At 32.0% G+C, this 22929-nt stretch overlaps 1 protein-coding gene across 2 annotated transcripts in view; it reads left to right on the top strand.

Moving 5' to 3' along the window:
* Nucleotides 1–21151, top strand: part of LOC107441727 (sodium- and chloride-dependent GABA transporter 2) — a 52772-nt gene extending 31621 nt beyond the window's left edge. For both annotated transcript variants that reach the window (XM_043052055.2, XM_043052056.2), the window contains 10 exons: nt 963–1095; nt 4116–4250; nt 5455–5558; nt 6431–6555; nt 7278–7390; nt 8372–8503; nt 8581–8683; nt 11634–11734; nt 13935–14105; nt 17083–21151. In XM_043052055.2, the coding sequence (XP_042907989.1) occupies nt 963–1095; nt 4116–4250; nt 5455–5558; nt 6431–6555; nt 7278–7390; nt 8372–8503; nt 8581–8683; nt 11634–11734; nt 13935–14105; nt 17083–17178 (1213 nt within the window). In that variant the 3' untranslated portion in view covers nt 17179–21151. The remainder of the gene's footprint in view (nt 1–962; nt 1096–4115; nt 4251–5454; nt 5559–6430; nt 6556–7277; nt 7391–8371; nt 8504–8580; nt 8684–11633; nt 11735–13934; nt 14106–17082) is intronic.
* Nucleotides 21152–22929: the final 1778 nt, after the last annotated feature.

Raw genomic sequence — 22929 nt, 5'->3', positions numbered from 1 at the left:
TAGTTTAAATATAGTTTAAATAAAGTTTAAATAAAGTTTAATACCGTACTTAATATTTCCTCTTAAATATAGATTAATTTATTAGACTCTGAAGTGAATAAAATATGTATTTACTTTTTGTTTTTCTTTCCCTTTTTTAAAGTGGCGGCTTAAGAGTGACTCAAAATGCAACTAAAAGTTAAGCAAACACTTTCTAGTTTTTAATTTACAATAATAATAATAAAAAAATAGTAATAATAAAATAATAATAATAAAATAATAATAATAATAAAAGTTTTGAATGTTGAAATACTTAATAAAAAATTGTAATAAAAAGAATCAAATCAAAGTAAAATAATTATAAAACTTGATAAAACAAAATAAAAAATGATAAAACAAAGTGATAAAATTTGCGGTAAGAAGCTATCTTTTGGCGATAATATCGGGTTTGGCGAAAATGGTCGACGGGATAATCCCAAGTACCAAAATAAATTTGTGAAATAGTTTGGTTTAACTTAAATATAATTGTGCATGATTCTTAAAAAAATATAGCTGAGAAATAAAATTTTTAGTGTCTGTAATATTTGCATTTCATCTTCACGCAAGAATAATTAATATCAATACCTGAAGAAAAGTTTATAGAACTGTTTAAAAAAAAATAAAACCCATCCCAACAAACAAAGCCTAGAATTTCAAAGCAACGAACAAAACCGTGTTCATCAAATCAGTGCATTCAATGAACAGAAAAAGATTATTGCTTTTTTTCTCCCTCAAAAAATAATTATGTAAATAAATTAAATTAAATAAAAATAAATTATGAAAAAAATTAAAACTGGTCTCTGAAATTTTAAATTTTGACATTAGTTGCTCTTGCATTAAGTCACAGAAACATTGTTAATTTTAAAAGAAGTAAATGATACTAAACAAAAACAATTATATGATGTATCTTGTTTGTAATGCTTTAAATCTCATATATTTCTCAGGCGATATGTGTTGGGAATCACCGATGGAATCCATGACATGGGCAGTCTTCGTTGGGAATTAGCTCTGTACCTGTTCGCTGCATGGGTATTCACCTATTTCATCATATGGAAAGGACTTCATCAGAGTGGAAAAGTAAGAACAGATATGATAAACTTGAGGCATCGAACAAAATTTGCTTCTTATATAATATGAATTAGACATCAGGCAGAAGAACCATATTACCGAGTTAGCACCCCGTTAGCACACATGATGATATTGTTATTATTGTTCAACCTGAACTATGAAATCGAGTCATACTTTAAATCCATGTTAGAACTTTTTTTGTTGCTCTTGGTTTAGTCTGAAATATTAGATTGAGTCATACGTTGTTTCCTCGTTAGAACATTTTTTTTCTCCTTTTGGTTCAAACTGAACTATTAAGTTGAGTCATACATTATTTCTACGTTAGAACTATTTTTTTTTCTTTTCTTGTTCAAACTGAACTATTAGGTCGAGACACACGGTGCTACAGCGTAGGAACCATTTTTTTTCTTCTTTCTTCTTGGTTCAACATGAACTATTAGATCGCGTCATACGTTACTTCTGCTTTAGAACCATTTTGTTTCTTTTTTCGTCTATCCTGAACTATTTGGTCGAGACATACGGTGCATCAGCGTTAGAACCACTTTATTCTTTTCTTTTTGGTTCAACCTGAGCTATTAGTTCGGGTCGTACGTTACTTCTACGTTCGAACCATTTTGTCTCCTTTTTCGTCTAGCCTGAACTATTAGGCCAAGTCATACGGTGCTTCCACGTAAGAACATTTTTTTTTTCTTTTTGGTTCAGCCTGAACTATTAGGTCGGGTCCTACATTAATTCCACGTTCGAACCATTTTTCCTTTTTTTTTTTTTTTTTTTTTTTTTTTTTTTTTTTTTTTTTTGCTTTATATTAATGCAAATTTTTCTGCAAATTTTTTCTGAAAATAATATTTTGTAAATTTAAAATAATAATAATAATACTTTTTGAATAATATTTTGTTAGTTTATTTGCTTATTTTAAAAAATTAAGATGTCTAAATACAAGAAACTTATTTTTTTCTCCCGTTACCTAAAATTTATAGTTGTATTTTCAGATCTTGTGTTTTGATCTGTGATATTTAGTATATTTTAATGAAATAGTTTTTTTTTGTAACAAAACTTCAAACACCTTCTGTTATTTTTGGTTTCCCTGTATTTATATCAGCGAAAAAGCGTGCGTTGCGAACTTTGATCTGTGTCACCCACTTTGATTTTTTCTTCCTTTGACCTTTATTTTGCTTGTGTTGCATCTTCAGAATGTTTTCAACCCTACATTTCTCGATGCAAATACTTTGAAAACCACTTCTTATGATCCATTGTGCTACATATTATGATATGTGTTCTCTGTAATGTCGCAAGTATGACAGAACTTAGTGTTTTCTAGTGATTTTTTTTTATTGTAAGTGCTTTAAAGCAGAATTTCTCAAACTATGCTCAGTGAAGCAATTAGTGCACTAAGTAAGACAAGTTTAGTGTTAAAAAAATGTAAAAAATACTTAAAAATTTTTTTTACCAAAAATATAGGGGGAGAATATTTTATATATTATATTTTTTTGATATGATATTATCAACCTCCCACTGTTAGCTCGACGGCAAGGGGATTCTAACGCATGATCCTTTGATTCGTCTACAGCTGAGTATATTTTATGTCAGTANTTTGCATTATATTAATGCAAATTTTTCTGCAAATTTTTTTCTGAAAATAATATTTTGTAAATTGAAAATAATAATAATAATACTTTTTAAATAATATTTTGTTTGTTTATTTGCTTATTTTAAAAAATTAAGATGTTTAAATACAAGAAACTTATTTTTTTCTCCCGTTACCTAAAATTTATAGTCGTATTTTCAGATCTCATGTTTTGATCTGTGATATTTAGTATATTTTAATGAAATAGTTTTTTCTTGTAACAAAACTTCCAACACCTTCTGTTATTTTTGGTTCCACTGTATTTATATCAGCGAAAAAGCGTGAGTTGCGAACTTTGATCTGTGTCACCCACTTTGATTTTTTCTTCTTTTGACCTTTATTTTGTTTGTGTTGCATCTTCAGAATGTTTTCAACTCTACATTTCTTGATGCAAATACTTTGCAAACCACTTCTTATGATCCATTATGCTACATATTATGATATGTGTTCTCAGTAAGGTCGCAAGTATGACAGAACTTACAGTGTTTTCTAGCGAATTTTGTTTTATTGTAAGTGCTTTAATGCAGAGTTTCTCAAACTATGCTCTGTGAAGCAGTTAGTGCACTAAGACAAGTTTAGTGTTAAAAAAATGTAAAAAATACTTCAAAAAGTTTTTTACAAAAAATGTAGGGAGAGAATATTTTATATTTTATTTTTTTGATATAATATGATATTATCAACCTCCCACTGTTACCTCGACGGCAAGGGGATTCTAACGCATGATCCTTTGATTCGTCTACAGCTGAGTATATTTTATGTGGTTGGTGTATTACTGTGGTTGGTGTAAGTCAAAATTTGTACCAACCAGCCTCTGCTGCAATTCGAATCTCTGTCACCTCATTGAAAGGACGCTCTTTACCTGAGCCGCAGAGGCTTCCTCGAGCTATAAAGATCAAGTCGATCATTAGATCAAAAGTATTAATTTTAATATTTTTTTCTTGCGTCCAATACGTGAACGACTGAATCTCTCTCATTTTTTTCTGAGCCACCGCGGCTCCCTCGAGCTATAAAGATAAACTTCTAGCATCCGATCATTATATCAAAAGCTGTTATAATTTTTAAATTTTTTCCCCCCTTCCAATACGTAAACGTCTGAATCTCTCTCATTTTTTTCTGAGCCACCGTGGCTCCCTCGAGCTATAAAGATAAACTTCTAGCATCCGATCATTAGATCGAAAGTTGTGATAATTTTTACATTTTTATTTTTTTCTTTGCGTCAAATACGTGAACGCCTGAATCTCTCTAATTGTTTATTTATAGTTAAACTTGATTTAATTTTAACTTTACGGAGGCTTTGAAAAGTTATTGTTGAAGGAAAAAAATTATTTTTTCCCTCTTTAATTTTTAGTTATCAATGTTTAATGAATGATGGCCGTTTCAAACAAAATAACCTGGCTATTTTCAGATCATCTATGTGACGGCACTTTTTCCATACGTGATTTTAACCATTCTCTTGATCCGAGGGGTGACATTAGAAGGCGCAACCAATGGGATTCTCTACCTCGTCACACCTAACTGGGATAAACTCACTGAAACAAAGGTAATCTACAATTTCTGTATTAACTTTATTTTATAAGGAAAACAAACAGGTTTTGGAAAAACTTGCATGTTTTTTTTTTTTTTTTCAAAACAAAAATTTCCTCGAAACTGTGCGGCCGATAATCTTTTAACATTCTGCTCAAAATGACTCGAAATTCCCTAATACCTATTTAATCTGAATTTTCATTTTGGTAAGGAAATTATAATAAATACTGAAGTCTACGCAGGTGTTGATTATTTAAAGTTTGCTTTCAAAACATTTTATTTAACACAAAATCGTTTATTTATAGAAATAAAAAGCAAGGGAATACCTTTTCTTAAGAATAAAACACATTGAACTATTTCTGAACGGTAGCGGTCAGAACATTTCAAGACAAACCCTAATTCAATTTTTTTTTCTTTTCAGAATGCTTGTCAAATATGCATTAGAAATCGCTACTTATTAAGCGAATATTTATTTAATTGATTTATCCATGGACTAATTTTAATAAGGATTGATTTTTCTCAATTGTTTTTGTTTCATCTTCTCTCAAATGAATCAATCGTTAATAAATTACAATCCCAAATATTGATCCTACTCTTTAAAATTAATTAAATGCATTGCCATTTAGATTTGTTAGTTCTGTAGGATTGATGTAAACATTGCTTTTTTAGGAGATTTTTTTTGTTCCATTTTATAACCGTCGTTGAACAACCGATCCAACTTCTTGGGTTTACGTCTACTAATGTCCAAATCCGTAGCTTTGTAATTTTGAACCCAATCTAGAAGACAAGGGAACTTCTGAATCAAGTATTGAGAGAGAATCGAAAAAAGGTGGAGGAATTTTTTGAGGGAACTAACCCGCATTTGCGTTACATGGCGAGGAAAAGCACGAAAACACCCCATGGTTAGCCTGACAGCGAGGAGATTCTAACCCATGATCCGTCCAGGGCTAAAGAGAATAGTCCTGTGATCTCTTTAGCCCTGTGATCCGTCTACCACTGAGAATATTTTACGTCAGCACTGTGGTCAGTGCAAGCCTAATGCGGAATTCGTATCGACCAGCCAACGCTGGGATTCGAATCCGGTTTACCTCGTTAGAAGGCGAACGTTCTATCCCCTAAGCAATCACGGATCTTTTTAGGAAAAATTGTGTGTGTTTTTTGTTTAATTTTCATTTTTATCTTTAAGATTTGATAAATTTATTTATTAAATTTTTGGTTAGGTGTGGATTTCTGCCGGCACGCAAGTCTTTTTTACTTTTGGCATCGGATTCGGATCTGTCATTAATCTTGGAAGTTACAATAAGTTTCATCATAACTTCTACAGGTTAATATAATTATTTTTTAAATTATATTTTTGTATAATGTAAAAAGATAATTGACATCTTACTGTTCTCATAGGTTAGAAATAACACATGATTGATTATTAGTAAGCAAAGAAGATAGAATTCTCTTTGATCATCAGCGTAAAATTAATAATAGTATAACGCTATCTACTTGTAATATTTATTGATCATCCCTTCTAATGTTATTCTCTTTTAATATTACATTTCTTATTTATATTATTATTATTTAAAATTAAAGGGTTACTACTAGAAGCTGTGTTTCTTAATTATATTATTAATTAGTCACCTTTGTAATATTTTATGATTAGATACTGTTTTACGATTATTAAGCAATAATAAGGACCTATTGACATTTTATTAATTATTCTGTAAAATTGTTATTTTTAAAAACCCTCGTTCAGTCAAAATATACAATTAAAATAATGTATACAAAATAACTATTTAAATTTCTATAGAAATAAATATTAAGAATTTAGTTTCCTTTAACTAATACTTAATCTCTTTGGTTAAAAGTATGTAAGAAATTTTTATAGTGACTTAAAATGAATGAAAAAAAATATGATTTAGATATTACAGTGTTAACTAAGCAGAATTTTTAGGATTAAATTTTATAGATTGGAAAGCTATAATTGTATTCATTATGAATATTTTTCTTAAATGTTTTGATGTAACAATCAAGTTATAGGTACGAAACGAAAACTGTTACGGAGCAATCGAGAGACTAGGTTTCTGTCAGGAAATTATATTTGAATAAATAATTTTTGTTAACTATTAACAATTTTTTTTCCTTATTATATTGAAAGTTTTATTATCTTTCATCCATTGATTTTAATTTTTCTCTCTCGTTATTTAGGGATTCTATTCTTCTTTGTATTGTGAATCCTTTGACCAGTTTTTTGGCAGCAATTGTTATATTTTCAGTTCTTGGTTACATGGCTAATGTTCAAGGTATTGCTGTTTCTGAAGCAGTCAAATCAGGTTAGTATATTTATACTTCTATTTTTCCTTAATCTTTTTAATCTACGAAGATTAGTTTCTTATTTGTATCGAAGGTACGATTGGTAGTTAATTTGCGTTCTTAATAGTCATTCAAACATTTCAGTACAATTTTGTTTGTTTATTTCATTCCGTACACTGCGGCTTGCTTTATTGTTTTTGACTAGGAATAAAAAGGAACTACTGAAATGAAAGTACTGTAAAAGTCCTATTTAATAATATTTTCAGAACATTGTTTTTTTCTCAACTTCAACTTTGAGATGACAGAAATCTGAATTATTTAAAGTATTCCGTTATTTTTATGAAATTACTGAAGAAAAAAAAAAGAGTTACTGAACGCTTTTATCCGTAATTGTTTTTAATTTTCAATAGCTCTCTTACCTACTTGTTTGCAATTACTTGACAAAATATTTTCAGAATATTATTTTTTCTCTTTCCACTTCGAGATGTCAGAAATCTAAATATCGAAAAGTATTCCCTTATTTCTTTTTTTATGACTAGTGTTCGCCTCATTGGGAGGCGAGCACTCTAGCGCTTGAGCCACCACTGCTCATTACTTAGGTTTTGACTTTTTCTTTCTCGTCACACTAATAATTCGTTAGATTTTAGTAATAAATCTTTTTTTTTCTTGGAGTAAATAAATTAGTTTACGACCTGTACGTTTTTGAAAAGGATGTATAAACTCCGAACGTAACTACTTTCAGGTCCTGGATTAGCCTTCTTAACGTACCCAGAGGTTGTGCTGCATTTACCACTCTCTCCCATATGGTCTGTGCTATTTTTCATGATGCTGTGCGTCCTAGGAATCAACAGCCAGGTAATGAAATCTTACTCCAAAGTTGTTGTTTTTATCAGTATCGCCACATAATACACTATCTGGACAAAAGTATCCGGACACCAGTATCACATTGTGCTTTATTTACAGAGAATGGGTAACCCAAGATTAAAATTGATTAAGTTATTCTATTCGTTAGGTTGTAAGACTATGTTAAACTTGACTTAGAAACTTGAAATTACGAAGGTGAGTTGAAAACATGTACATTGGATACTTAATATACACTTATTAATTCAAAATTTATCAACGGTTAAACTTGTTACAAAAAAATTTCTTAGACGAAGAGAAAGAGGAAAGAGCTAAAATTTGACGAGCTGAAAGGGCTATTTTTATTTATGATTCTTAAAAATTTTTTTTTTTATTTCAGAATTTTCAATTTATGAATTTTTATGAATTCGTGAGTTTTTACATACATAATAATTAAAAGAAGAAACAGAAAGACTAGCTGATTAAAAATATTGTATCTAAAAATTTTTATATTTTGAAAATTTTAAAACTAAGTTTAAAAAACTTAATTCAAGAGTTCGAAAAAGATTGAAACTTTTTTCCTATTTGAATTGATATATTGACATAAGGTTACCGTTATTAACGAGTAAAATTACTTTTGCTTTAACTTTTATTTCTAATCTTTACTAAATCTAACATTTTTTTTTTTTTTGATGAGAGGAGGGAACAGGACATGCTATTTCCCAGTTGAAAGAAATATTTATATCAAATTATTTCTGTAATTTTTTTTAACTTGTTCAAAAAAAATCTTCTTTTGAGCAAGACTTATTTAAACTTGGGAAATTCGATAAAAATTTAATCTTTCTTGAAGATTTATAAAGACTTTTAAGCTTAATTAAATATTTTTCTTTTGGGGTACATGGTTATTCAATAGTAACTTTTCCTTTCCATGGTCTACCACTCTGAACGAAATCATTAAGAGTCTAATTTTATATGCTTAACGTCTTTTCTTTTCAGTTCTGTACAACAGAGGCGTTGGTATCGAGTCTGGTTGATGAATGGCCCTATTATTTAACCCCTAGACGAAAACTCTTCTCTTTCATTGTCTGTTTTGCTCTCTTTCTTCTAGGATTGCCTATGGTCACTAATGTAAGTTTTATTCCCTCAAATATATTTCTTGTTTTTATAGAGACGAAATAATTAATTCATTCATCGTTCCGTTACAGGGTGGTATGTATCTCTTCCAACTGATGGATTTTTACTCTGCCAGTGGAATATCTTTACTCTTCGTCGTATTCTTCCAGACTGTAGCCATTTCTTGGATATATGGTAAGGGTCACTCTTTCCTGAACTAAACTTTATCTAGAACGTGATTATTTCTAGATCTAGAACAGATTTGACTTTGGTGATAATTTCTAGATTGCGTCGTTATCAGATTTCATCAAAAATGCGACAGCCACGGAGACTTGTTTGTGAAGTCACATGTGACCTCTCCGACGTCAATGTGTGGGTTTTAAAAGGTTACATTTTGACGTTTCCCAGACGTCAATAAGAGACCACAATGAGACATTTAACTGTAGCAGTGATATCACCGTGAGACGAAGATGTGACATATTCATGTCGCAACTTTATGGGAGACCCTGTTGAGACGTAAATGTCACAATTTCGCCACACTGTGACCCAGTTGAGACGTGAATATGTTACATCTTTGTCTGATGGTGATCAAATTGAGACTTGAATATGTAACATCTTCGTCACATGGTGATCCTGTTGAGATTTGAATGTCATATTTTCGTCACACAATGACGCCACTGTGACACTAGTCTCATTTTGACGCCTGGGTGACAGTTATTTGAAAATCTTAAAAATATTTTCAAATAAATTCTATTCAAATAATTCAAGCAAATCTTTCAATTTAATTGTTAGGAAAAGGGAAATTTTGTTTCAAATAAAAATTATTACAAGCATTGGTTAAAGTTAAAAACTATAAGAATAAACAGATCAATTAATTTTTTCCCACAAATATATGCTTCATACAAATTTAATTAATAATAAAAAATATTAATCCCGGGTTGAAATGAGGTCGTAAACATTATGTACAGTGCGCAAAAATAAATAAATAAATAAATAAATAAAAGACCTATTTGAATAATTTTTGATCTAAAGATGTGAAGACTTCAAATTAATTAGTGCAGACGATATTTTAAATTACGAAATGAGAAATTAGAATAAATATATCTTTTTTTCCCGACGGATTCGGATTTCCGACCCTCAAAACATAGCTAGTAATCGCAATCTGAAAAATATGATCACAATAGGTGGCTCAGCAGAACGGTCCAAAGTTTGGTTCTCTTCATGTTATTTTACTCCTTGCATATCTATATCTCGAGAAATTTATGCACACAATTATAAAATCCGTTTATTCAAAGATAGTTCCATGCAAAAAATAACCCTTAGTAAATATTTATTAATATTTAATTTAATATTAGTCGAAAAATTTTTAAACTGTATGGTATAAAATTGTTTACATAATTTTAAGTTATGTAATTTTACATGACAAAATACAAAATTTGTGTGAAATCGGTCTAGCCGTTCTTGCGAAATCGAATTTTAAAAATATAACTTCTTGCACAATTTCTCCAAAAACTGCGATATTTAATATACGAAAAATTATAACTAGTAAATTAAACTAAATTATGATCATTTAAAGTAAACGCTTAATTATTTAAATTAAAATTTAGGATAATATATATACAGTTTTACTCACTTGAGAAATTGACGGCGAATGTTTCCAGGGCACAAACATCCTTTTCACAACATGAGAAATAAGGCGGGAGTTAAACACAAAACTTAGACATAAAATTCTGAACTGTATCAGTTAACGAAGAACTTGTCCAGCTTCATTTGTTTTAATCCATTAAAAGGCGACTGATTTATTGGCGTAAATACTTTAGATAATGAAAGTGCAAAAAAAGTTGAATCATCGATTCTTCATAAATGTTTAAATTTCGAACCAATGAATACGAAATTTTTAGAACAAAAACTTATAGAACAAAAGTTTCCAACATATAGAAAAATAGATTAGTAGGAATCGAAGAATAGAACGTAGAGGAATCGAACAACATTTTCAACGCTCTCAACGCAAATCAAAGAATTTCAATCTGATGAAAATTCTTTTGCCGAAGACTACATTTAATTCTAGGAGCTTTAAAATCAACTGTTCTAAACTTGTGAGGCACACTTCAGATGTTGACAAATTAATAAGAGAAAAAATTCAACCTATTTGAGCTTTCGGTTTTACGGTATTGGCAATCTCTTCGTTTACGTTTTTAATATTTCTGTTTCTTAATTTTCGGTTTTAAAATCGTTTGCTTTTTGCTATAAAATACCAATTTGTTGTTTCTTTCCTTTAAAAAAAAATATTTTTTCCTATGCTACTGGCAATCTCTCCTTTCACTTTTTTACAAGTTATAAAACTAAAAGTTTTATTATGTGCTTTCAAACTACGATTATTTAACAAATCTAAAAGTGTGTGATATGTACTTAATATGTACTTAAATATAAAATGCATTAGATTCTAAAGAAAATTTGTCGCTATTTGATACTGAAAAACAGAGCTTTGTTATGCAAGCGTAATATTAGTGCACTCAAATTGTACTGGAATAGAATGAAGTATTTTATTCAAAATTAAGAAAAAAATTTACACAAATGCGTAATTTCTGGATTGTTTGTTAAACAGCAATGTTTTTCTTCCTGTTTGATATTATTTTTGAATAAAATCAATCTTATCAAAATTGTTTGTGGCTATAATAGTTGTGCATAATTTACAATTTTTAACATGAATCTTAAAAAAAAATTTGAACACATAAAACTATTTAAAAAAGAGGAAGAAAAGATATCCAAATTAAGACCGCCGGGGAAGAACGGTTTATATCCGTAAAAGATGATTCGGAGAATAAATTATTGGAAGGAAAGGTTTTCTTCAGTACTGCTCATCTTCACAGTGTTTACAGAGGGGAGACTAGCGTTTCACCAAATTGATTTTTCAAAGCTAGTAATCTTTCAAATGAAACAGATTGCGATCCGATCGTCATCATAGGTATTCTGAAGTATGGTTCACATCTGATATACATTGGAATTTCACTTTAACTAAATTAATATCATTCAAGATAAAAATTTAAAAAAAAATTTATTTTCACTTCTCTGCTAATAAGCCAATAGAACAACTTAGTTTTAGATTAAGAGAAAGTTTTATGTATCGAAATTTAATTCTTTGCAGGAACGGAGAGGCTCTCAAAGAACATAAATACAATGATTGGTTTCCATCCAGGCACATTTTTGAAAACGGGATGGAAAATATTGATTCCGCTTGGAACTGTTGTAAGTATCTTTCTAATCGAGACATGTATTATTAGATCATTAAGGAATAAATTTGTAGAATGGATTAGTCAGTTATAACACTGACATTGGCTGAACATTTTTACTGTTCTGCTTCTTTTGATGAAACGTTACGTATCTCACCTGTTCATCGTAAACTTCAAAGATATTTTAAACCTCATTTATATATATACACTACTGGCCATAAAAATTGCTAGACCAGGAAGGCGACACACCACGAACATAAAATTTGCAGGACGGATAGAGCTTGTTGTGGTATGCCTATAGGCGCACTCATGCAAAGCAGGCTGCGGTAGCGACACCTACAATGTGTATAAAAGAAGAGATTTGACAGTAAGTTTCTAATACAGAAGTCCCGCAGTGGACTGATCGTTAAGACACGGTTCCCAGCAGATCACCGAAGTCAAGCATTAAATACTATCTAGAATGTNTCTGCGTAGGGACCGAAGGTGTGCGGTATTGGTCCTCGTTAAACTATGCTACCGTAAAGTGCTCGACTTCGCGCGCAGGTCGTCGGGCTACCGAAGCGGGGGTGCCATCCCCTCAGCAGAGGATCAAAATTGTGATGGCATGCCTTCGGATCATCCTCCGGGATTTTTCCCAGACCGTCGCCAATAGCTCATTGTGCAACTCCAGTGTGACGTAAATTAACAACAACAACAACAATCTAATACAGAAATTGAATTTGAGAGTTGCTCTTGGATAAAAAAGTTTTTGTTATGCCTCGTGTAAGAAGGAGAAATGCCTATCAGCACTTGTCTGAGTTTGATCGAGGTCGAATTGTGTCCTACCGGGATTTCAGTTTATCATACCGAAGTATTGCTGCTCGCGTTGATCGAGGTCCCATGACTGTCAGCAGAATATGGAATCGATGGGTTCATGACGGTCATATGGAACGCTGTGTAGGATCTCAGTGCCCCTCCCCCCATCACTAACAGTCGAGAAGACAGACATGCTATCCACATGGCCTTAAGTGATCGTACAGCTACGTCACGAACTCTGAGCCAACAATTTGCAAGACAACAAGTGTCTGCTCGAACAGTTCGATGACGTTTGCAGCAGCATAGACTGTCAGCACGGCGACCATGACTTCGGCTACCCTTGACGCTACATCACAGGAAGGAGCGCCTCCAATGGCGTAATCAACGACGAACCTGGACGTAGGAATGGCATGACGTCATCTTTTCAGACAAATCCAGGTTCTGTATACAGCACCATGATGGCCGCATCCGTGCTTGGCATATCGTGGAGAACGCCCATTGGCAGCTTGTATTCGACATTGTCATACTGGCCCATCACCTGGAGTAATGGGCATGGGGTTCCATTGGATACACGTCTCAATCGCCTCTTGTCCGCATTATCGGCACTTTGAACAGCAGCCGTTACATTTCTGATGTGCTAGGACCAGTTGCGCTGCCTTATCTTCGAGGCCTCCATAACGCTACGTTTCAACAGGACAATGCCACGTGTTGCCCGTACTGTCCTAACCTTCCTTGACACAGAACATGTTCGCCTGTTGCTCTGGCCAGCACATTCTCCTGATCTCTCACAAATTAAAAACGTCTGTTCAATGGTTGCCGAAAGACTGGCACGCCACCACTCGTCAATCACTACGGTTGCTGAATTGTGGCATAATGTTGAAGCTGCATGGAATGCTGTACCTGTCCATGCTATCCAATCTATGTTCGACTCGATTCCCAGGAGAATAACTCCTGTTATTGATGTTTTATTTTACAACTATCGTGAACAGGCGACCCAATTTTTGGTTTACGACTGCCAATGTTCAACTCCGTGTCCATGTAATTTTAAACCCAATCCAGAAGGCAAAAGAACTCGAGGAATCAAGTATCGGGAGAAATTTGCCCTCGTGAAGGCTTTTTTTTGATGGGATTAACTCGCATTTGCGTTACATGGCGGGGAAAACCATGAAAACCTCACATGGTTAGCCCAACAGCAAGGGGACTCTAACCTATGATCCGTCTACCACTGTGGATATTTTACGTCAGGAATGTAGTCGGTACAAGCCGGGTGTGGAATTCGTATTATCGCTGGGATTCGAACCCGGTTCACCTCATTGGTGGTGAACGCTCTATCTCCTGAGCCATCACGGCTGATATAATTTGTCTTTTCTACAAATTTTCTCTTCCAACACATTAACTGATCAATAATCAATCTTTTGCAGGGTATATTCTTCTTTTCCATTGTTGACTACTCCCCCCTTGTCTATGCTCAAGTGTACAGATATCCTTGGTGGGGTGAAATGATGGGATGGCTCATTGCCCTCTCCTCCATGATCTGGATCCCTGGTTACATCATTTACTACATCTACACAGCACAGGGGACACTCAAACAGGTAAAACTGCTTTCTTAATAGGATATAATAAGGATCACTGATTTAAGTGCCTCTTTCTAAAGGCCTGTTTGCACGGTCCAAGTTCTTGAATCCGAGAAATTGAAGGAATTTCTCTGTCCAAGAAATTGAATGATTCGTCGACATTATCCAAGTTCTTGAATGTCACTGATTGGTCGAAAGAAAAACTTGCGCATGCGCATTGTTCATATCCAGCATTATAAAATAATGCTTACATTAAGTTTAAAATTACTAAATAAATTCAAATAAAATCATAATAACACAAATAAACCGTAACAGATCAATTTATTTGGACTAAAATATATGAAAACAGACAACAAAATGACATAATCTGATGCCTGCTTGTTGACATCACAGAACCTAAGACGCTGATTGGTTAAGGGAGAAAAGACTTGGATGGAAAGTAGAACATGCTCTATGATAGTCCAAGGACTTGGATCAAGTACTTGAATGATCGATCCAAGCTCAAAGCAAAACAAGTTTCCATTAATATCAATCAATCTTCGTCCAAGAACTTGAATCGTCTAAACAGGCCTTAAGCATCCCTTTCGAGCCGACTGTCACATATATGTGACAGCAAGAAACGCGCTCACTTCCCGGCCGACACACCCGCGTGTCAGAGAGTTTTCTCGTTCTCCCCAGACCGTCACATATTTGTGCCAGCGTTTCGGAACGTTTTAAAAAATGAAATTTCTTCCAAAAGATGGCATTGTATGTCCATATGGTTTCAGATACATGTAGATTTGACCTTCTACTCAAGATGAAAGTACATTCACGTGGTTTTTAGGGGAAGGAGAGGAGGGGGGGAATGTTTTATGAGGGCTCTTTAAATTAGCACGTGATATTTATTTACAGTAAGTAAGGGAGTTTTTTTTATCTCTCGCTACTTTCGATTTTCGGATTAGTTTTTAGTGGATAATTAGATCTTGTAGGCTTGAATTTTTTTTCTTTTTACCGTTAGAATGTCGAAGCGTCGAAAATTTTTAACTGAGCTGGAAATAGAGGAAATTATGCGAAATATTTAAACTTATTAATATTTATATTACATTTAAACAAGAAATAACTTAAGTAAATAAAGTATCCATAGAAATATATATAAAGCATATGTCACTTAAATACTCTACAGAACAATATTAAACAACGCGCTGATATTTCGGTAATTTCATGGAATTAGGCTTAACATCGAAAAACCCTCCGGCCCTGGGGAGACACACGCTAGAGAGACTGCCGGCCTCAGCGGTAAGCGCGCTTTCGCGCTTTGCGTCGCGAAAGGGTTAAGCATCTAATCAAAAATTTAAACTAGACTTGGTTACAAACAATGTATGTAAACCACACCCTAAAGAATTTACTTATAATAATGTGTAAAAATATTTTTTTGATGTAGGTTTTATTTTTAAAAAGTCAATTGTCTTAATTCGATGATACTCTTAAAAAAGACATATTTGATTTAAATCAGTGATCTTTTTAAAAAAAAATTGAAGTCATTTATGTCGTTATTTTAATGATTTAAATCAGGGCTGTCCTACTGCAAAGAGATCACGGGCCAGAATTCCGGTCACTGATCACCTGGCGGGCCGCAGTTTGAAAAAAGTTGGAACAGTAACCTCTTACCTCTTATACAATAACAATCAATAGTTGAATTATTAATTATAAAACAATGGAACAGAAGGATTATAAAACAATTTGCTTACATTTTAATGGGAAAACAGAGGCCGATCAGCCTAAATAAGAAGTTGGCGGGCCGCCAGTTGGACAGCCCTGATTTTTATCATGCTATGAATTATAACCATATATAGAATAAAAATTGTATACGTTTAAGAAGGCTAGGAAAAGTCATTGAAATTTTTTTTTGTTAATACGAGTAGTTCAATTTACGCATTTGACTAAACTAAAATTTATAAGTAAAAATTATAGATTAGAACAGATTAAACATGAATAAAAAATTAACTAACAGCATATTTCTGATTAAACAAAATTCTGTTAAAGTAGGAAAAAACGAAGAAAAAAATTAATATCATTTGTAGAATACTAGTTGAAGCATTCTCAATTAACCACAGTTAATTACAATATATGAGTTATAGCATATAACAATATATTTATTACAATATAATTAATTTACAATATATGAGTTATCTCAGTGCAAATGAACGAAACATAGTGTGAAGATAAACGATATGAAGCACTTAAACAAGTACTAATTGCAATATAATAAATAAACATCAAATGTTGTTGTTGCTGTCGTACGTCATTAAGGCAAGAGGTACGATTGTTCTTGTTTTCCAGTGTCGCCATCTATGGCTAAGATTTCAACTTCTACCACAACCATACCTCACATCCGTTATCCATTATAGAGCGAACCCACTTTTACGTCCATTCATTCATCCACAGAACGTAATTTTGAACTGAACCAGAGAACGATTAATCTCCAATTCAGTACCCCCAGATGTGTAATTTGTTATGGGAATATGGAAAACTTTGTGACCAGACAGATTTTATATTATATCCGTCGTTGAACAGCTGACCCAATTTTTGGGTTTACGACTACTAATGTTCAACTCCGTAGCCTTGTAATTTTTAAACCAATCCAGAAGACAATGGAACTCCTGGATCAAGTATTGGGAAAAGTTTGCCTTCGTGAGGGACTTTTTGATGGAACTAACCGGCATTTGCGTTACATAGAGAGGAAGACCACGAGAACCTTCCACGGTTAGCCATCGCCAAGATCGAACCCCGGTTCACCTCATTGGAAGGCGAAAGCCCTATCCCCATAGCCATCGCGGCTCGACCCGACAGATTTAACGTGCACCGGTCACCATTTACTACATAGGGAGTCTTCCGTCTGCTGAATTCGAACCCCCATTCTCACGAGCGAGAGGCCAGCGCCCTGTATTTTAATAATTTAAATCATGCTGTCTGTAAATAAATAATCTTCGAAATTAAATGATTTTTCTTATTGCAGAGAATTCAAAATGGCCTGACACCAGTACTGGACAGAGATGACAACAATCCTCCATCCATGGTTAACATACAACTACAGGAGAATACTTATGTGTAGACAGATGTGCTTAAGTTCATATAGCTTTATTATGTTTGAAGAAGAAAAAAAAAGGAAACTGTGATGTGCTTTTTTTTACAAAAAAAGGTTTACTGTGATGTAAACATTCCATGCAGCTGATAGCTGATGGGCGAGCCAAGTAAAGAAATGTGTATTAAACTTTATCATTGAAGCACTAATATCATGCTATTTATTCATATTTATTTTGTATATAGTGACACTGGGAGAGAAATTGCAGCTCATTTCATGTTCTTCACAAAATTATTCTCGAGTAGCGCTGAACGCTGTACAGCTGATATTTATACATACCTCGATATCACGAACTCCGATAACTCAAATTTTTTCATTACTATCAAAAGTAATAATAAATCTCATTCGCTTTGCTGGGAATAGAAAATATAAGCTATTATAATGTATCAAGCTATATTAAGAAGCAGTTCTTAGTTTTATTAAACCAACAACTCTGTTGATCTAAAAATTGTTATTCTAATTTTATCGCTTGCTTTTTTATTATTTAAATATTTTTATGTGCTTAGTTTATTTTATTCATGCTTTTGCTAGCCAATTATTTTTTAATATTTTCAGACTTTTATACTATTTTAACCCAATGTATTTTTCGGAATATTTAAAATGATTAACAATAAGAAAAAGGAGACCAACAGAAAAGAATGGTTCAATGGCTCTGCAAGGGCTGTAGTGCCAGGAGGATGAAATTTTTTCAGTGATTTCCCCCCTTATTCCTGGTATCTGTAGATAAAAAATAAATCATAAAATAGCTAATTTGATGTATAGTAAAGAAACTTGTCTTACGTGGCAAAACGATTGGGTAGAATCAGAAAGGGAGCAAGTTGACGGAACAGCAAGCGAAGGAGTATTAAAAAGGAAGTGAAGTTGATGCAATTTTTAAAATGCCATTTGGCTAAATTGTAAAAAAAAAAAAAATAATTGAGAGGAATCTTCCTTTGAGTTCGTGATATCGAAATTTGATTGCACAATTTAAATAAGTTTTACTTAGTGAAAACGCTGCAATGCTTATGACTTGAGTTTTCACACAGTCAATAGCTGTTCTTTGTAAAAATAAAAAAAAATAACAATAATGTATTTAACCTTTTAATTTTCTTAAGACGCAATTTAAACCGTATATACTAGAGTTCTATAATATTTTTTTCAGAAATTCTCTGAAATTAAACGGTGTGAAATATGTATTGGTGTCAAATAAATAAGGAGAGGGTATACTTCGTGATACATAGTACAAATAAAGGTACCGAAATGGACATACTATAGTTTCGATTCTGTAAACAAGGAACCTTCATTACCATTGTGCTTGTCTCTTTTTATGTTTAGACACTAATAAAAGTTTTTGTTTATACAGTCTCAGAAATTAAACGCTCACATTTGTCGATTCAGCAATCTTTGTGCTGAATTTCGTTAGTTTTGAGAATTATTCCGTCACAAAATCACGTGATTTATGACGAAACGCGAACTTTCAGATATATGACGAAAATGTTTCCTCGATTACGGAATCTCATTGTTGGGCGTTGTGAGAGATTTAAGACTAAACGATCGAAACTAAAGGGATGATCAAGCTGACCGGCTATATAGTGGTCAAAGAGTTGGCCTCGTTAGTACCAGGGAGATCCCGGGTTCGTATCCCGCTACTGGCATAGGTGAAATAAATCTCAGTCTTTTTTATGTTGTTTGGGTGACATTAATCCACCTATATGGTGTCCATATAGGTGTTCCATGATAAAGTGATAATTAGATACGATAGGCTCCGCTACGAGGGTTATTATTATTATTTTTCGGAAAAAAGTAGAATGACGAAATATTTCTTTAATTTTGACAAAATTCATTTCCTCGTCACTTTGACGAAATTTTTACTCGGAGCATATACCAAGAAACGGTTTCATCAAAAACGCAGAAAGTTTCTTGAAATTTAAGCACTCATTTTTCACCGTGTAGAACCAAAAATGTAGTAAGTCTATTTCAGAACCTTTGTTTGTAATTTATTCACATTGTTTTTCATTCAATCGTATATCAGCATTTTCCTAATAATTTTCCACCCACAGAAAATTTTATTAAATTAAATTGGAATTATTCATGAACAATAAAAAAGCTTAAATTATTTAAATAAAAAAGCTTTTTTTTAATTTAAATAATTATATTTCTAATAATATTAAATACTTCTCGAAAAACAAAATATCAATGAAATATCAATGAGAAAGATGAACTGGTTTGACATGCGGCATTAAATACACGTTTTGACAATAGGTTTAGTGAATCAATGTTTTTAATGCTATTATTGAAAAGTGAAATGGTTGCTGAATATTTTCTTTCCAAATTACTTTATGGATGACAAGTATTCTGTATTTTTTAATTTAGTTGATAATAAATGTGCTATTTTATTACTTGTAACTAAACGGAGCCAACTTGTAAGATATTTTCGTTGATATAGATCTAAATTATGCTTTGCTGCTTCAAATCTAAAAGAGCTTTGTTATTTATGTGCTGATGATTATTAAATTGAAATAAAGTAGATTTGAAAATCCACCTTATAGCATGGAACCCTTGTTGAATTGATTTTAATTAATAGAAGTTAAAAATATTTTATTTTACATTTTAAAGAAATTATACACAAAACTTTTTCTCAACTGTAGAGATTTTTTTGACTGCAAGGAAATTTCTTTATCTTTGGAATTCATAATTAATGTTGATAAAACATTTATTTTTCATACTAGTATTTAAATAAAACAAAATCTCCTCTATTTTAGTAAACAAAGTTTGTATATTTTGCATATTTTTGTATTTTTTTCATATTCAAATGATGTATTCTTGTAAATAATACTTGATGTAATGTAGCTAATTGTTTATATAGTCATATAGTCTGTGTTTGAAGGATATATTTTTTCACAATATATATGGGTAATTCTTCAGAAATTGTGACATTTAACAGTGATAATTTATGAAAAAAAAGCATTATTCTACACGCATTTTGGTGCATGATTTGTGAATGTTAAAAATGAAGCAGGTTTATCTCGTCAAAATGTTAAAATTAAAGTAATTGTGTAAATGAAGAGAAGGAAAAATTGCCGGCATGAATATTAAGAAAACAATGAGGTTTTAAGGAATAAGGTTTAGGGAAACAACGAATAAGGTTTTGAGGAAACAATAACAGAAGTGACAAAATGTTAGAAAATATTATTCTGCCTAAACGATTGGTTATAATCTAGTAATTATCGATATCAGTTAGCTAAATTCTTTATGGTGAAATAAAGATTAGTCTTTAAGAGAAAAATGAAATATGGTTGAGAGGAAACGATTAACAAAAGTGTGGTGTGCTGAAGTTGATTTGGTTGCAAGACTCAAGAACCTTTAATCTGACCTGCATAAAAAGAATCTCGTGAAAAATTATTTTATCTCCGTTGGAATTAATTTGTAACCAGTTAGTAGTTATTTTAATAATGTTTATTGTAAAAATCTGTTATGAAAAGTGAACTTAGATACATTTTTCTTCACAGTAAAATATCTGATTAGAAGGTTACAGGAAGAAATTTTTTTTTAAATCCATAACATTGAGGTGTCAGTCATAATATTTATATTAAAAATTTGATTGAATCTGTGATTAAAAAATTTCGATAACTTTAAAAAAAGGAAAACAGATTAAATGAAGGCAAATTTGTCACAATTTCTGGGGAGTAATAATATATTTATATATCATAATACATGAATAAGAAGATGTTAAAAAGTTTTCATTAACCTCCTGAATAAAACTTATTTTTATAACATTGTAGTATCTGATTCATATTCTAAGTTTTTTCTTGTGTTCTAACATCATTTTTTCAACAAATTTTTTTTAGAAAATTGTTATTATTGACTTGTCTTCATTTCCTTTATATTACTTTCTGCATGTGTGTGTTATATTTTATTACAAAATCTAAATTCAAATGCCTCAATAAAACTTATTTTTATTAAATTGTAGTATCTGATTCATATTCATTGTTTAATGTCCTAACATCATTTTCTCAACAACGAAAAAAATGATTTTTTAGAATTATTATTATTAACTTGTCTTCATTTCCTTTATATTACTTTTGCCTGTGTGTGTTATATTTAAATACAAAATCTAAATTGAAATGCCTCATTCGTAAAACATTCGCCTGAATAAAGTTTTTTTAGAATTCAGTGAGTGTAATGACCTACTCATTTGGAATACAGGTGTTAAAGATAAACATTTGTTTCTGAGCATCTAATAAAATAAAAACAAGTACATATGTTACCGTGTATGATCAAAATCAAGAAAGAGAATGTCGACTTTCACCGGTTAATGTCAACAATTACGTAGACACTTTATTGAATGTCCGAAATATTTGTTATATCCGATTTGATATTAATTTATTCGTTGATATTATTATATTCATTCGATATATTAATATCTGCTGAGGATAGATTAGGAGAAACATCAGTGTTCGAAGTACCGATTAAATGCATACTGGGCAGTGACACTTGACCTTAAAGAAAGATTGATGTAGAGCATACCGGGCAATGGCACTGAACCTTGAAAAACATTGATGTAGGGCATACCGGACAGTGACACCTTAGAATCTATTTCGGACATTTACCAAAGTGAGTATGAAATTGTCAACATGCACCGGTGAAAGTCAACAACCACCAATTTGGGTCATTCACAGTAACATACATAGTATTAAAATGTTTGAAAATCATAGTCATACAAATCAGGTCATACATAGTATTAAAATGTTTGAAAAAACACTATATTTTAGTTTTACAAAAAGTCTCTTAAGACAATGTGACATATCATCAGATATTCCCTGATTAAACTAATCAGATATTCTTAGAATAAAGAGTAAAGATGTAATTTAGGAATCAATTCAGTACAATTCCTATTTTATAAAGATAATATTGATTTTTTGTTTATTTAAATTAAATTTTTCTCAACCAAAAAGGCCATGCATTAAAATCTTCTACATTTATTAAATTTTTTTAATAATAATATTTTTCTTGGGAAGATGAATTATAAGTTGCAATTACAAATATATTAATTTTATAGTTAAAAATGCGCAAACCTTGAACTATTATTATAAAGAATTTAATAATTCAATTTAAAACGAAAAAAAAGAAAGTTTTGTGTCACTCTTTTTCTCGACAGTGCACTAATAGCTATAACTGATTTTTTTTTCCCTTTTAAGTTCGTCTCGCAGTGGACTGATTGTAAACACACGGTTCCCAGTAGAACACCGAACTCAAGCATCACTGGCTGCGGTTAGTAAGCGGGTGGTTGACCACTTTGATCAGCCTGCGTAGGGACCGTGGGTGCATGGTATCGGTCCTCAGTAAACTTCTACGGTAATGTGCTCAACTTCACGCAGGACGTCGGGCTACCAAAGCAGGGGAGCCATCCCCTCTGCCACGGATTAAAATTATGATGGCATGTCTTCGGATCATCCTCAGGTATGTTTCCCAGACCGTCACCAATAGCCCATTGTGCAACTCTAGTGAGACGTTAATAAAGTAACTATCTACCTAACTACCTTTTAAGTTCAAAAAAATTCGTTTAAATCGTCATGTTTGATTATAGTCAAACCAATAGGTTAAAAAAAAAGTGGATTCCTATAAACTTTTAATAAATGCCAAATGCTGTCGTAATTAACACTAGATTNATTTTTTTTCTTTCAGATGTTTCATAGCTTTTGTACTTTCCAGAACAATGAATATTCTTTATTCTAATGTCTG

Source organism: Parasteatoda tepidariorum, chromosome 2 (assembly GCF_043381705.1).
Source record: "Parasteatoda tepidariorum isolate YZ-2023 chromosome 2, CAS_Ptep_4.0, whole genome shotgun sequence".
Lineage (NCBI taxonomy): Eukaryota > Metazoa > Arthropoda > Arachnida > Araneae > Theridiidae > Parasteatoda > Parasteatoda tepidariorum.
Note: the sequence above shows the minus strand (reverse complement) of the source record. Positions and strands in the feature narration are given on the sequence as shown.